Genomic DNA, 12,883 nt, shown 5'->3' with positions numbered 1-12,883 from the left:
AAGTGTCGAATTTGCTCAAAAACATCGAATTTGTATGTGTTGAATCTCGAGCTTGAAGACGTGAAATGGGGGACGCAGATAAAGATGTGTTTGAGGATGGAGGTTGAAGATACGAAAGACTTGCAGAGTAAAGGGAATCATCTTCAATGACTTAAGAAGAGAATAGAAGCAATTTGAGAATAGAGGCCATTCAAGAAGAGAAACAGAGGAACCATTCTTTTATCCCTCGAAACTAGGCTAAAATGAAATATTTACCAAAACTACAAATGTCGCTACCAGAGCCGCTAACCATCATCAGAAGTAGAGAGAGGTTGACCAAAGAAAAGAGAGAAAAGATGTCTAAGTGGTACGATCCGTGGCCCATCTTCTTCAAGCGAAAGTTCAATAGGAACAGGCTGTTCCTGGTCGGCTTTGCCGTAATTGGAACCCTCATCACCAAGTTCTCTCTTGGCCTTATAGAGGAGGATGCAAAAAATTCACCTTTCGTCTAGAAGTACAAGAGATGAATTGGAAACCCAGCAAAGTGATCAGCAATGTACTCATTGGGGAAAGGATGGTTTGATATTTTACTTTTATAAGATTTTGTCATTTGAAATTTACAATGTTTTGAATAAAAAAATAAATAAATAAAAAAAAGAAGAGAAATAAAGGAAGAAAGAATTTGATAATTGAGAAGGCTGGTAGGGTAGGTTAGTGTCATAGGAGAAAAGATAAGTGGGAATAAGAAGGTAAAAAGGATAATTTCATTATTTTTCATTGCAAATATCTTATTGCAAGTTACAAAGACTTTTAAGGAAATAAATTGAAATTAAGAAATTTTATTATAATAAATTGAAATTCAAGAACAGAATAAACTAATCCCTTAAATTCAGGGACAATAGATACAATTTAGCCTCATTCTCTTGATTGCTATTTGGACTTATAAGGATTTAACGTTTAATAGAAATAGAGATCTGCATTTCGACAATTTGAGATTGAGTTTTGCATAAAATTAGGGTTTTTCATTCTTTATTTTTGAATGGTTTAGTTTTGAAATTTTAAGATTGAATTTTGAGAAATTTTTTTTTCCCAAGAAATTAAGATTCTTAAGCAACAAATGGAAAAACATTTTTTATTAGGCTAAATTACTCCTTTGCCCCTAAGTTATCAAAATTAACACATTCCATTAGTTTTCAAAACTCAATGGTTTAATCCCTGTATTTTGACGTGGTCAAAATGAAAATCTGTGTCATATTTAGGATTAAACCATTGATTTTTGAATAGTCTAGATACATGTGTTAATTTTGAAGAACACCATCACAAGAAAAGGGAGTCATCAGCAAATCAAATTATTTCTCAAAATCCTTGAAGGTAATTGAGAACATTAAATCAGTACACCAATTCTCTAAAACTTAATACTTAAAACTTCAAAACACTTGATCAATATAATCAGATTAGAATGCATTTTTGTGCATGACATGAAAGAAAGCAAGCTGACATATCACATCCCATGGACATGCACGCTTATGTGCTGCATAAAAGGGTAAAAAGGTCATTTGGATAACAAGCCACAACTGCAAAAACAGCAGTTTATCACACATTAATCATCAATGCAAGTCTTGTTCATGTTTATCATCATCAAATTACAATTTATGGTCGCTATAAAGAAAGTTATCTCCCCCGCTACCCCACCCTCTGCCAAATGCTGGCATTAGACATTTTTCTTTCTGAACTTCTCTTACCAATATCATGGAACTACAGGCTGGAAACTTAGGTGATTTTTGCAGGAAGGAATCTAGAGTTACACACTGAATGAAAAACCCAATTCTTGAGGAGCAGCAGGTTTGGTATAACAGTTACATACAATTGTGCTTACATAAAGTCCTCTTCCAGTTCCTGCAAGGACTTGTTTTCTGCTGCAATCTGCTTGTTAGATGTCATATTTTCGGAAACCATTAAACCTTTGTAGCTCCTTATCTCAGCCTGTCTCTCCTTTTCAAGCCTTTCAATTTCCTCCCGTCGTTTCTGCAGAAAGGAGTTTTAGATTTTTATTGACACTTGCATGCAATAAACAAAATGTGGAAATATGGTTCCAACAAGCCCTTCCATTTTTCATCTCCTTGTGACAAAGTAAGCAGAAGTTACATTTTCCTATAAATACAAATGTTACTTTAACAATTAGAGCAAATAGAAGTTTCTAAATCTGAGACTCTGCAATCAAATGCTTACAAATGAAAAGGGACAGGATAGGATAGAGACTATCTTTTCAGTACATTTTAAAGGAAGCATCAATTGATCAGGGGAGAGGATAGGATGGGGCTTCTCAGATACAAAGTACAAACTCAAAACTAAGAATTAGAAGTTGATCAGGTGCAATAAACCACCAATAAACCAAGAAACTATCCTAACAATCATACATGGGAAAATAAACTTTGACATTTCAAATTCATGGAAGATGAAGATGAAAACACTGATATTTACTGAACATCAACATCAAAGGACTAATTTTCTCTAAACAATGAAGAGAAAGATGCACAAAAAACAACCAACCAAACATCTGCATCGATGCAATCTCCTCTTTCATTAAGTTGACCTTTCATTTAAGCCAAAAGCCTTGTCAATAGAACAGGTGAGAGAGCACCCACCACAAATTTATCAACATTTGAAGCATCTCTGTTGTCGACACCATATTTAGGCCGATCACCGAAGTCAATGAACTTTGAAAATCAACCCCCAACCGACATTCTTCGGTTACAAGTGACTAGATCAGGAAATAAACCGATCCCGCATCTAGTCAGATGCTTTCCGATCTCTCGACAAAGGAGATCAAACCAATATCATGTCTCCATGCCATCCTGTCTTATTTCCGATCTCTCTTTTATAATTATTGTGAAAAATCGTTTAATAAAGTTAAAGTTTCAGTTCGACTTAATAGTGTTTCCGATCTTAAGTATTCAAATCAAGTTTTCAATTTTAATGATCTAAAGTTATATCCGGTGTTCGGTCTCGGCTTAGGCCAATCTCATGGTTACAATGTTTTTTCGACCTCTTATACTTAGATTAATAATCTCTTTTAAGTTTGATGTCCTAATACGTTCAAACAATCAAACACTCATACAATTTGAATACTTTCTGATCTCATCAAGAAATTGAACAAAAGAGATTTCATTTCATCTTAAAATAAAAATACAAGTCATTCGGCTGGAGGGTCAGCCCCGGCTTATTCTACATTAACATTTCGCTCATCCTCTCTCTCTCCCTCGGTTTCCTCCTCGCTTCCCTCTTCGTCTCTGGGAGCAAGATCCACCATCCAGGAGAAGTCTTCCCCAGGATAACGCCTCTCGAGCTCGGCCAAAAGATCGCTGTGTGCATTCACATAAGCACCAACTTCCCTCGTCACAGCCTCTTCTTCCTTCGCTTTGAGCTCCTCAGTAAGACGAGCGACGTCGGCAGTTCGAAGCGACCGAGCTTCCCTAAGTTCACGAGCCTGTTCGGCCAGCTTATCCTCGTAGGATTTCATCCGACCTTCGATTTCAGCAATGTAGTCTTGGGTAGATGAAAGTTGGGCTCGAGCGGAAGCAGCGTCCTGGACTGCTTTCAGAATCTCCTGTCTCAGAAGATGAGCCTTTTCCCTGATTATGTGCTGATTCACCAGGCTCTCTATGCTCAAACTCATCGTTTGAGCCAGAAGATCGTTAATGCCACCCGAGGTCAGCCTGTTCTGGTCCTCCTGGAGGCATATGGTAGCACCCAGAACTTTGGCCAAGCTCGGATTCTCCCGAACGGATCGATTCTTCTCCACAGAATGAATGAGGACTTGGGTACCACGAGAAAGGGTCCTCACGGTAGGTTGGGAAGACCCAACTTCAGCACTTGAAGGAACAGGTGGAGGTGGTGGCTCTTCTTGTCGAGGGAGAGAAGGAGCTACCTCTACTTCTGGGACCAGTTGTCCCGAAGGTCGGGACGAGTCTCCCGGCACTTCTCCCGAATCCCGCCTTGGCGTCTGTGATGCCGCAGCGATCTTCATTCCTCGTACCTTCCGGAAGACCTCTCTTTTCCGCTTGTGACTCTCCTTTGCGCTTTCGCCTCTAGCCATTTCTGCACAGAAAAACAGTTAGTGAGATTACCTAAATCAGGAGACTAAAGATTTAGGTTATACCGGTCCCCGGTCCGAGGTCAGAGAACTGCAGTTTATAGTCTTCATTGGTGATCATCCGCATTAGCCACCATCTCAGTTCGGCCATAACAGCGTATAAGCACGAATACTTGTGAGTGGCCGCCTGATCCTTCAATTCCATTACCATGGCACCCTCGTCCCTACTCAAGGCGACCTTCTTTGGAATTGAGGGGGCCAGATATTGCCAACTACGTGGAAAACCTTCAAAACCGTTCGGAATCTTGTTCCTCAACATAAAGAAGCGATTCTTCCCATTCTTCAGTGAAAAGGGAAGATCGGTAAAAAGCACACAATGCAGTTTGGCTTGGAAGAACCAATACTCGTTGTCCTTTCGACGAATAAGCCTATGCAGCTCGGCAAAAACCTTCGCTGTATGCTCGAGCTTCTTAGCCCGGCATAAGCCTCTAAAAGCCACTAGAATTCGGATGTACTTGGACTATACATACGTGGTGGAACTTCAGAACGTCCTTGAAGAAGTCGTTAAGGGGAAACCGAAGCCCGGCTTTTAATTGCTCCTCATACACCATGATCGCATCATTTTCTTCAAAGAAGTGATCGGCTCGGAGATCGCCATGACATCTGATAAGCTCGTACGAGTCGGTCCGAAGGTTGTACTCCTGACTAATGAGTTGCAGATCGGTTTCTTGAAGGACTGACGGCAACTCATTCACGGAAAGATTTTCTCCCAGAGGAAGCTGTCCGTCTTGATTGTGCCGCTTGACCATGGGCTGAAGCAGAGGTCGTAGGAGGCTCAGGTCGCCCACTTAGCCTGACCACATCAACTTCGTCCGACGTCCAAGAGATATGGACGGAAGGGAGGCTCGCCGCTCTCTGACCCTCGGCGCCGCTCATTTTCAAAGAAATAAAAGAAGTTTAACTAAGAGAATGATTAAAACCCTTACCAGAATGTGGTCAGTGCCGGAAAAACTTGAAGAAACGAGAGAAAATTGAAGTTGCTAGCAGAGTGTTGAAAGTGACATAGAGGAGCAACTGATGGACCCTCCTCCTATTTATACCCGTTTGAGCATTCAATGCTCACAAAGTCCCAAGTAACGAATCGGTTAGCGGAATCCGCCCGCTTTCCTGACACGTTGCGGGAAGGTTCCAAAAACGCAATGAGTAAAATAAAATGAGATCGGTTAGCTAAGACTGTCGGATTAGGGCAAATGTTCAGAGTCACTGATCGGCTAAGGACGATTTAATTAGAGACCAGATCGGATATGCACACCAGAGATCGGAAAATTAACCAATGCGATAATTAAATAATGACCTTCAAACAAAATTTCATTTCATTTCCATAAGGTCAGATTACATCATTTGAGCGATCCCAAAAGATCGGATTACACCCTTGAGAGAATCTTCAAAGATCAAATTTCATCGTTTGGGCGATCTCAAATTAGGAAGCGATGAGGGACCCGATGTGAGAGAGATTGGAAAAGAGTTATAATAGAGAGATCGGAAGGAATAGAGATCAGAAAGCAACAAGAGGACAAAAGACTTCCAATAACTTTCTTCATAATCAGGGCCGAGATAGTTAAAGCGTTGCAGGCGTGATCAAATCTTCACCGCACGCCTCATTTGCAGAATCGCCCACATTGCTGACAGACGCCAAGACAGTTATGGCAGTCCTGTACATCTCAATCTCCAACGTTGATCTTACTTGTAAAGACAAACCCAGAACCCTTGGATCAAAAAGTAGACGACAGGACCGGCGCCTTTTATTCCCGGCCTTCGAATCCGTCTTGACAGAAAAGACCCTGAGCCGTTGGATTAAAAAAAAGAAAGGATAGATATTCTGAATAGGATCTCAACCATCCATTTTGATTCCCTTCAATTCTCAGACATCGGATTATGTCCTTTTAAATCCAAACCTTCCATCTCCCCAGAAGAGATCCTGACCTTCATTAGGAACACCCGTTCCCTATAAATACCTGCATGCAATACTGTAGAGGGACGGACAAAAAAAGGGTGGTGGTGATTATAGTGGAAAGGCTCTGAAATTTAATTCAGTATTGTTGCTTTGCCATTCTAAGCTTGCATAAAAATTGAGAAATTTCAGAAACTAGTTTTCTCGAGTATCTCAATTGATAGAGTTTTCGAACCCTGAAATCCTTCATTTTCAGTTTGTTCGTCACTCTACCACACCATTTCTGTTCAGTCTCGTCTTCATCACCCCAACATCAACACATTATTCTTTCAGCTTGATCTCATTCTGACCCAGTTTCTGTCGCTTCGATTCAACTGCATTTTAACCTGGTTTTTGCAATCTCGAAGTAAGCATTGGTCCTTGTATCACCAGCTTTCAACTCTACAATACTTGTGATCTCCATAGTCAATTTGATAGCCTCGACCTCACACAGGTAAGTGCCTAGACTGTCATTTTGCCGAACGCTCACGTTTTACTTTCTTTGCTTTTATTCTCGAAATTTTCATTAAATCCAATCATACTAAAGATCCCACGTAGATCCCCCAGGCCGATATTTATTCTCTTGAGTCTACTTTTTCCCTTTATAAGTTCACGTTATTTATTTGTTCTTAGTTTTTATTTCCTTCGAATATAGTTGTTTCGGTTGCGGGTAACTTATAGGTAATTTAGTAGCAATATCCTCACGTGATAGTTTCTTTTGAATAAGTAAAAATAATCAAAGAATGAATAGGGAATCAGGAGAAAAGTCATGAGGTCGGGCTACTAAGCGAGTCTAGAAAATAGCATAATAGAGCAGGAATCGAGATAAGAACCCAGACTAGTAACCGAGAGAGAACGGATGTAGCCAGCCAAAGAGTTCGGACAAGGTAGTCACATACGAGATCAGTGAAAAGTTCGGTCTTATGTCACGAACACCAGTGTTATTAAAGGCGTGGGAGGCGCCCAGGCGAGGCGAGAGGCGTGGCGAGGCGCCCCTCTGCCGCCTCGACTGGGTCGCCCCTCTTGGCACCTCCAGAGTCGACGCCTCATGCCAGTGAGACGAGAAACCAAGCGAGCGAGAGGCGTCGCCTCTTTAAAACAGGCAGAATCCCTTTTTTTTTTTAATTTTTTAAGACAAATATATAAAACCCTATACACTTACCTATTGCCAACAAAGAAAAGGAAGACAGTGTCGCCTCCACCTCCAGAGCTGCAAGTCAAGGTATGTCTGTCTGTCTCTCTCTCTCCTCTGTTTCTACTATCTTCTTTCTCCTCTGTCATCCTATCTTTCTCCCTCTCCTGCACTTTCTTTGGAAAACGCAGCAGCACTGCAAATTTTTTTTTTTTTTCCTTTCCTTCTCCTCCTCCTCCTCCTTCCTGGTTGGGTTCTTCGGTTCTTCTTACCCTGTTACGCTGTCGATGTAAGCAGTCTGCCCTCTCTTTTTTTTTTTTCCTTTCCTTCTCCTTCTCTGTGCTTGATTTTATTAATAAGTTAATTACTTGCTATTAATTTAATTATTCTACCTTTTATTTTTATTAATTAATTATTTAAATTTTATAGATATTGTTAAATTAATTATTTTACTTGTTAATTATTTAATTATTTAACATGAATATTGTTAAATTAATTATTTTACTTATTGATTGGTTGATTATTTAATATGGGTATTGTTAATTTATGGTAATTAATTTACTTTTTACTTATTATTCTTGTTAATTTGATTAATTTTGCTTTTTATCTTGTTAATTAGATATTAATTCTCATTAGTTGTTTATTTTATATAGTAATTATTATTCTATTGTTAATGTGATTATTTCACTTTTTGTTCTTATTAATTTATTGTTTAATTAATATGAGTATTGTCAATTTGTTTGTAATTAATTTACTTTTTAATTGTTATTCTTGTTAATTTAATTAGTTTTACTTTTTTTTTTGTTAATTAGTTGTTCATTTTATATAGGAATTATTAATTTATTATTAATTTGATTATTTTACTTTTTATTTTTATTAATTAATTGTTTAATTTATATAGGCATTGTTATAAGTACACAAAGCAAAGCGCTATAATCTTAATTGCCAAAATTACATATATATATATGTGTGTGTGTGTGTGTGTGTGTGTGTGCGCGTGCACAAAGCAAAGCGCTATAATCATAATTGCCAAAATTACATATATATATGTGTGTGTGTGTGTGTGTGTCATATATATATGTAATTTTGGCAATTAAGATTATAGCGCTTTTCTTCAAAAAGGCTCTTGCCTCGCCTCTCGCCTCTCCCCTAAGGCCATAAGGTGCTCTGTCGCCTTTCGCCTTGATAACACTTTAAGAGGTCGGGGGAGAGTTCTTACCTGATCCTCATTCAAACAAAAACACGGAGATCGAAGGAGAGTTCTTATCCGAGATCCTTCATTAAAACTTTAAGCCGAATACTTTAAGAGGTCAGGGGAGAGTTCTTACCTAATCTTCATTCAAGCAAAAACACAGAACTCGGAGGAGAGTTCTTACCCGAGATCCTCCATTTAAAATTTTAAACCAAAGAGGTCGGGGGAGAGTTCTTACCTGATCCTCATTCAAATAAAAACGCGGAGATCGGAGGAAAGTTCTTATCCGAGATCCTCCATTTAAAATTTTGAACCAAAGAGGTCGAGGAAGAGTTTTTACCTGATCCTCATTCAAATAAAAACGCGGAGATTGCAGGAGAGTTCTTATCCGAGATCCTTCATCAAATTTTAAATCAAACACCTTAAGAGATCAGGGGAGAGTTCTTACCTGATTCTCGCCTAAATTAAAACAGGAAGATCGGAGGAGAGTTCTTATCTGAAATCTCCCGTTCAAAACTCTTAATAAAATATGCCTAGAGATCGGGAGAAGTTCCCTGCCCGAGCTCTCTTGATAAAATTCAAACTAAATGACATGACCCCAATACACAAGACAATCTCACTCAAACACTTATTCACTAAAGGGCCACCTCACGAACTTGTGTTCCTGGGCAACCCAAGATAAGTGAAATATCAAACATTTCTTTATTTTGCACAAAGGATTAACATCATCACTATCCCAATCCCCTAATTATCCTTTTAATTTATGAAAGAGCATAACATTAAATCTGTTTACCTTCATTGAGGGACGAGGCGGGGTGCCTAACACCTTCCCCGCCCATATGCGGACCCCGAACCTAGAATCTCTGTTTTTGAAGTGGTTTTTTTTTAAATTTATTTTCACAAATGGTTTTCTTTAATTTCCCTCAAAATTAAAGTGACGACTCATCACTTTTCCCACTTCAATGAAGAGCTTCCGTCCAGGCGACCGCAAAATACCTTGCGACATCTGTGCACTCTGCCAGGTGTATGAATACTAAGAAAATATGAAAGGGGCAAAACAAACGGAACAAGTGGAAAACTAGCAACTTACATATAAATGCTAGGTAGTAGAACATTGAACTGATGATATAGCACCAAAATTCTGCATTTCTGAATTTTCAATCATCGTCACAACATATCCCGAAAATTTAAAGATTGCAAGAAATGTTAGGAGAATTTCATTCACAGCTTAATTGAGCTAAGAGATTGCTGGAAGCGTATGCTTGGAATATTTTAAACAAACTCTATTCGATTTTTTGAGAGTTCTGGAAGTTATCTATTGCAATCTCATTTAAAAATTCAGGCATCTAATTTCTGATGCTAGTTCTTGTAAAGTAGAAAGAAAGCATGAAAATATTTAAGAAATGCATAACAAAACTGAAACTGCGTATCTAGAATTTCAAATGTCAGCAACTTGATTCAAGCACATTAATCATGAAATTAGGCGAGTGATATTGAGATCTCAACCTATGGATCCAAATGGAACCCTATGTCCAAATTTTTAATGCAAAGTCAACCTAACTTAAGATCAACAGCAAGATGAGGTTCATAAGCAGTCTCTTTTACCAGGTATAATTAAAATTAATATCTCATGTACCAAAAGCCAGTCCACTAGCATTGTCGCCATTCAATGCTAGAGAGAGTACAACCAGTTTGTGTCATACATTAAGAATCTCTTATCCTGATGATATAAAATTGACCAAAGAAGGAAAAAAACAACACACACACACACACACACACACACACACACACACATCTATTAATATATAAGACTCACTTTATCCCTTAGTTGAAGCTTTCTCTCTGCTCTTTCTGCTGAATTTACTGCTTCCCTCTCAGCTGCAATGATATGTGGTGAATAACAATAATGTGAGCAACATTGAGACAAACAAATAGAATTTGTGTAGCAAATGAAGGAAATAGGATGCATAAAACATTAATAATAATAGAAATAGTAATCACTCACCATTCTCAATTCTCCTTAAAAAACAGAACAAATTTTTTTTAAAGGTGCACTATTTTAGACTTTAAGCTATGCAAACAAAGGAGGCTGAGCTAATAAATTCACCTTTCAAATCAGGCTTTCTTTCAACTTTTGTTCTGTTCAATCTATTAACTAGCTCATTTATACGCTTCTCCACTTTCACAGTTCGAACCTAAAATAGCACCAAAATATAAGACAAATCTATCATTCACATATCTACACAATATTATTCTAGAAAGCATAAGAATTAACTCAAAATGACTCACCATCTTCGGATTGTGGAAGCCGACTTGGCCAACATCCATGGAAGCAGTTTTCTTTAAATTGGACCAAGGAGTGTAAACAACATCAATGTTATTCACCTTGTTGCCTGCAATGTGAAAGGTAAACCACTTCAAAGTCATTATAATTCTGTAGGCTATAGCATTGCTCTTATTCTTAAATGGAAAGACAAATACATTGTTAAATGGAATAGGTAATAACAGTCTTTCTAACTCATGCTAGTAAGATAAGCTTATTTGCTACAAACATGGTATGGATGATAAAAGACAGTATGCCTGTTATACTATAATATAAAGCAGAAAAATCCAGGTTGAAGTAGAAGCTATTTGGCAGACTCTAAGCGTAGAAGTCAATTATTTAAGTCACAGTAAAATGAGAAGACACTTTAGAAATTTTGCCTTGGATTGAATTTGCCTTGACAAGCTGAGCGCAATCCTCCAGTAAACCTTCACTAATATCATCAATTGTCTGCCCTTTGTGCAGTCGCAGATAAACATGAGCAGAAGACATTTTGTCCACATGGAACCTGAAACAAATAAACACCACCAAGAAGAGGTCTTTACTCTTTTAGCTAGAGGAACAGAAAAAAGGGGAAGATCATGAATGAAATAATGAATAAATAATTACTGAAAGGTTCTCAAAAAACAGTCTTGAAAACAAATAGATGATGGGAACCCACCATACAACTCTTACACAGCAATTTGAACATGAGCGCAGGCATGTGTTCCATAGTTCAAAATGCATCAGAGATCCAAGCCCATGTGTTTCTCAAGACAGTTAAAGCTTTTAAGGTTTTTCGTTTTCTAATTATAAGCCAAAATTTTTCCTATTTGTTTTCGTGCTTTTGGAAATTTTGTAATCTCTTCCCCTTGATTCCTTAACTCAATCACTTTCCCTTCCAATTACTGGATGCTTTGCAGTGCAAGGCATGAAATTGACTTGATAGAGTTATCACTTTCCCTTAAAGTATGGCCCTTTAACCATCTGATATGATCTTATCACTTGTTAAAAGACAACAGCCATTTATTAGAACCAGAATTTTTTTTAATAATTACGATAAAGGATTAACCGGTAATCAATTATAGTTCACTATCATACAAAAACAAATAGGCAAGTGAACCAATACACGAAGCATCCTAGTTAAGGGCTTTGAAGAGGGTTAACGTAGGCAGTCTCACTCCTGCTTTGCAGAAAGGCTATTTTAGTAACACGAACACATGATCTCCAGAGTCACAATCGGACTATAATTTACCATTACACCAAAGTCACCCTCTAGGCAATTACCTCAATACCTTGTTAAATTGAATCAAAACATCACACTTGATAATTTAATCAAGACTAGTACATCATCAAGCATAAAAATTTACTCAAAAGAAAGGGCAATTGAGAAGTAAAATCAACAAATTGCAATTAATATTTAACAAAAATAAATAAAATTAAACTGTTAAATAAAAGTACCAAATGTCTTCAGGGAAACCGTATTTGATAAGCTCCTCGTTCTCGTATTTATCGAGACCCATAAAAATGGTGTAATCTCCTACCTCTGGACGGGCTTTGAAATAGAACACCATTTTTTGTTTTCTTCACCTCCACCTCCGCCTCCTCTTCCTCCTCTCTCTCTCTCTCTCTGATTCTTTCTCAAAATCAAAATTCAAAATCTGTGTGTGCTGTTTCGTTAGGGTTTTCTCTCTTTTAATTTTGAGAATCGCAGAAAGCGAAACTGGACAACACTGGGCGTAATCCAAACGCTGTTTTGGTCAAGCTAACGCCTAACGTCGACCTCAAAACGACGACGCTTTGAAATTTGAAGTGTGTACGGCCACTTTCTTTGTTTGCCCGTGTGAGTAAAGTACGAATTACTAAATATGTCCGCAATTAAGAATCATTTAATTAAATTAAATTATTAATATAATTAAATTAGGACAAAAATTGTGAAAAAAAGCTATTCCTATGGTTTTTTTTTTTAATTTCATTAGAATTATAATTTTTTAATATTTGTATTAATTAATCTTTTATAAATAATGTCAATTAAGTGGAAGTTAAGTATAATTAGATTCAAAATTTTAAATTTATGTAAAAATTAAATTAATTTAAATAATAATAAAATAAAATAATTATAAATAATATAAATAATTAAGGACATTTTGGATAATGCTAATATCTCCCTCCAGTTCATACATTTATATATTAAT

General features: G+C 37.5%; 1 protein-coding gene and 1 pseudogene across 1 annotated transcript; one reads left to right on the top strand and one right to left on the bottom strand.

Moving 5' to 3' along the window:
• The first annotated feature begins 266 nt into the window (after window positions 1–266).
• LOC131179480 (ATP synthase small subunit 6-A, mitochondrial-like) lies at window positions 267–506 on the top strand (annotated as a pseudogene).
• A 1,048-nt stretch (window positions 507–1,554) lies between these two features.
• On the bottom strand, window positions 1,555–12,437 carry LOC110651310 (uncharacterized). The gene is made up of 6 exons (XM_058145788.1): window positions 12,150–12,437; window positions 11,090–11,217; window positions 10,676–10,779; window positions 10,494–10,581; window positions 10,203–10,264; window positions 1,555–2,004 (listed from the first exon to the last, which is right to left on the bottom strand). The coding sequence occupies exons 1-6, from the start codon at window positions 12,260–12,262 to the stop codon at window positions 1,852–1,854; spliced, it is 648 nt and encodes a 215-aa protein (XP_058001771.1). The 5' UTR covers window positions 12,263–12,437; the 3' UTR covers window positions 1,555–1,851.
• Between the last annotated feature and the right edge of the window lie 446 nt (window positions 12,438–12,883).

This window comes from Hevea brasiliensis, chromosome 4, assembly GCF_030052815.1.
Source record: "Hevea brasiliensis isolate MT/VB/25A 57/8 chromosome 4, ASM3005281v1, whole genome shotgun sequence".
In the NCBI taxonomy this organism is placed as follows: domain Eukaryota; kingdom Viridiplantae; phylum Streptophyta; class Magnoliopsida; order Malpighiales; family Euphorbiaceae; genus Hevea; species Hevea brasiliensis.
Note: the sequence above shows the minus strand (reverse complement) of the source record. Positions and strands in the feature narration are given on the sequence as shown.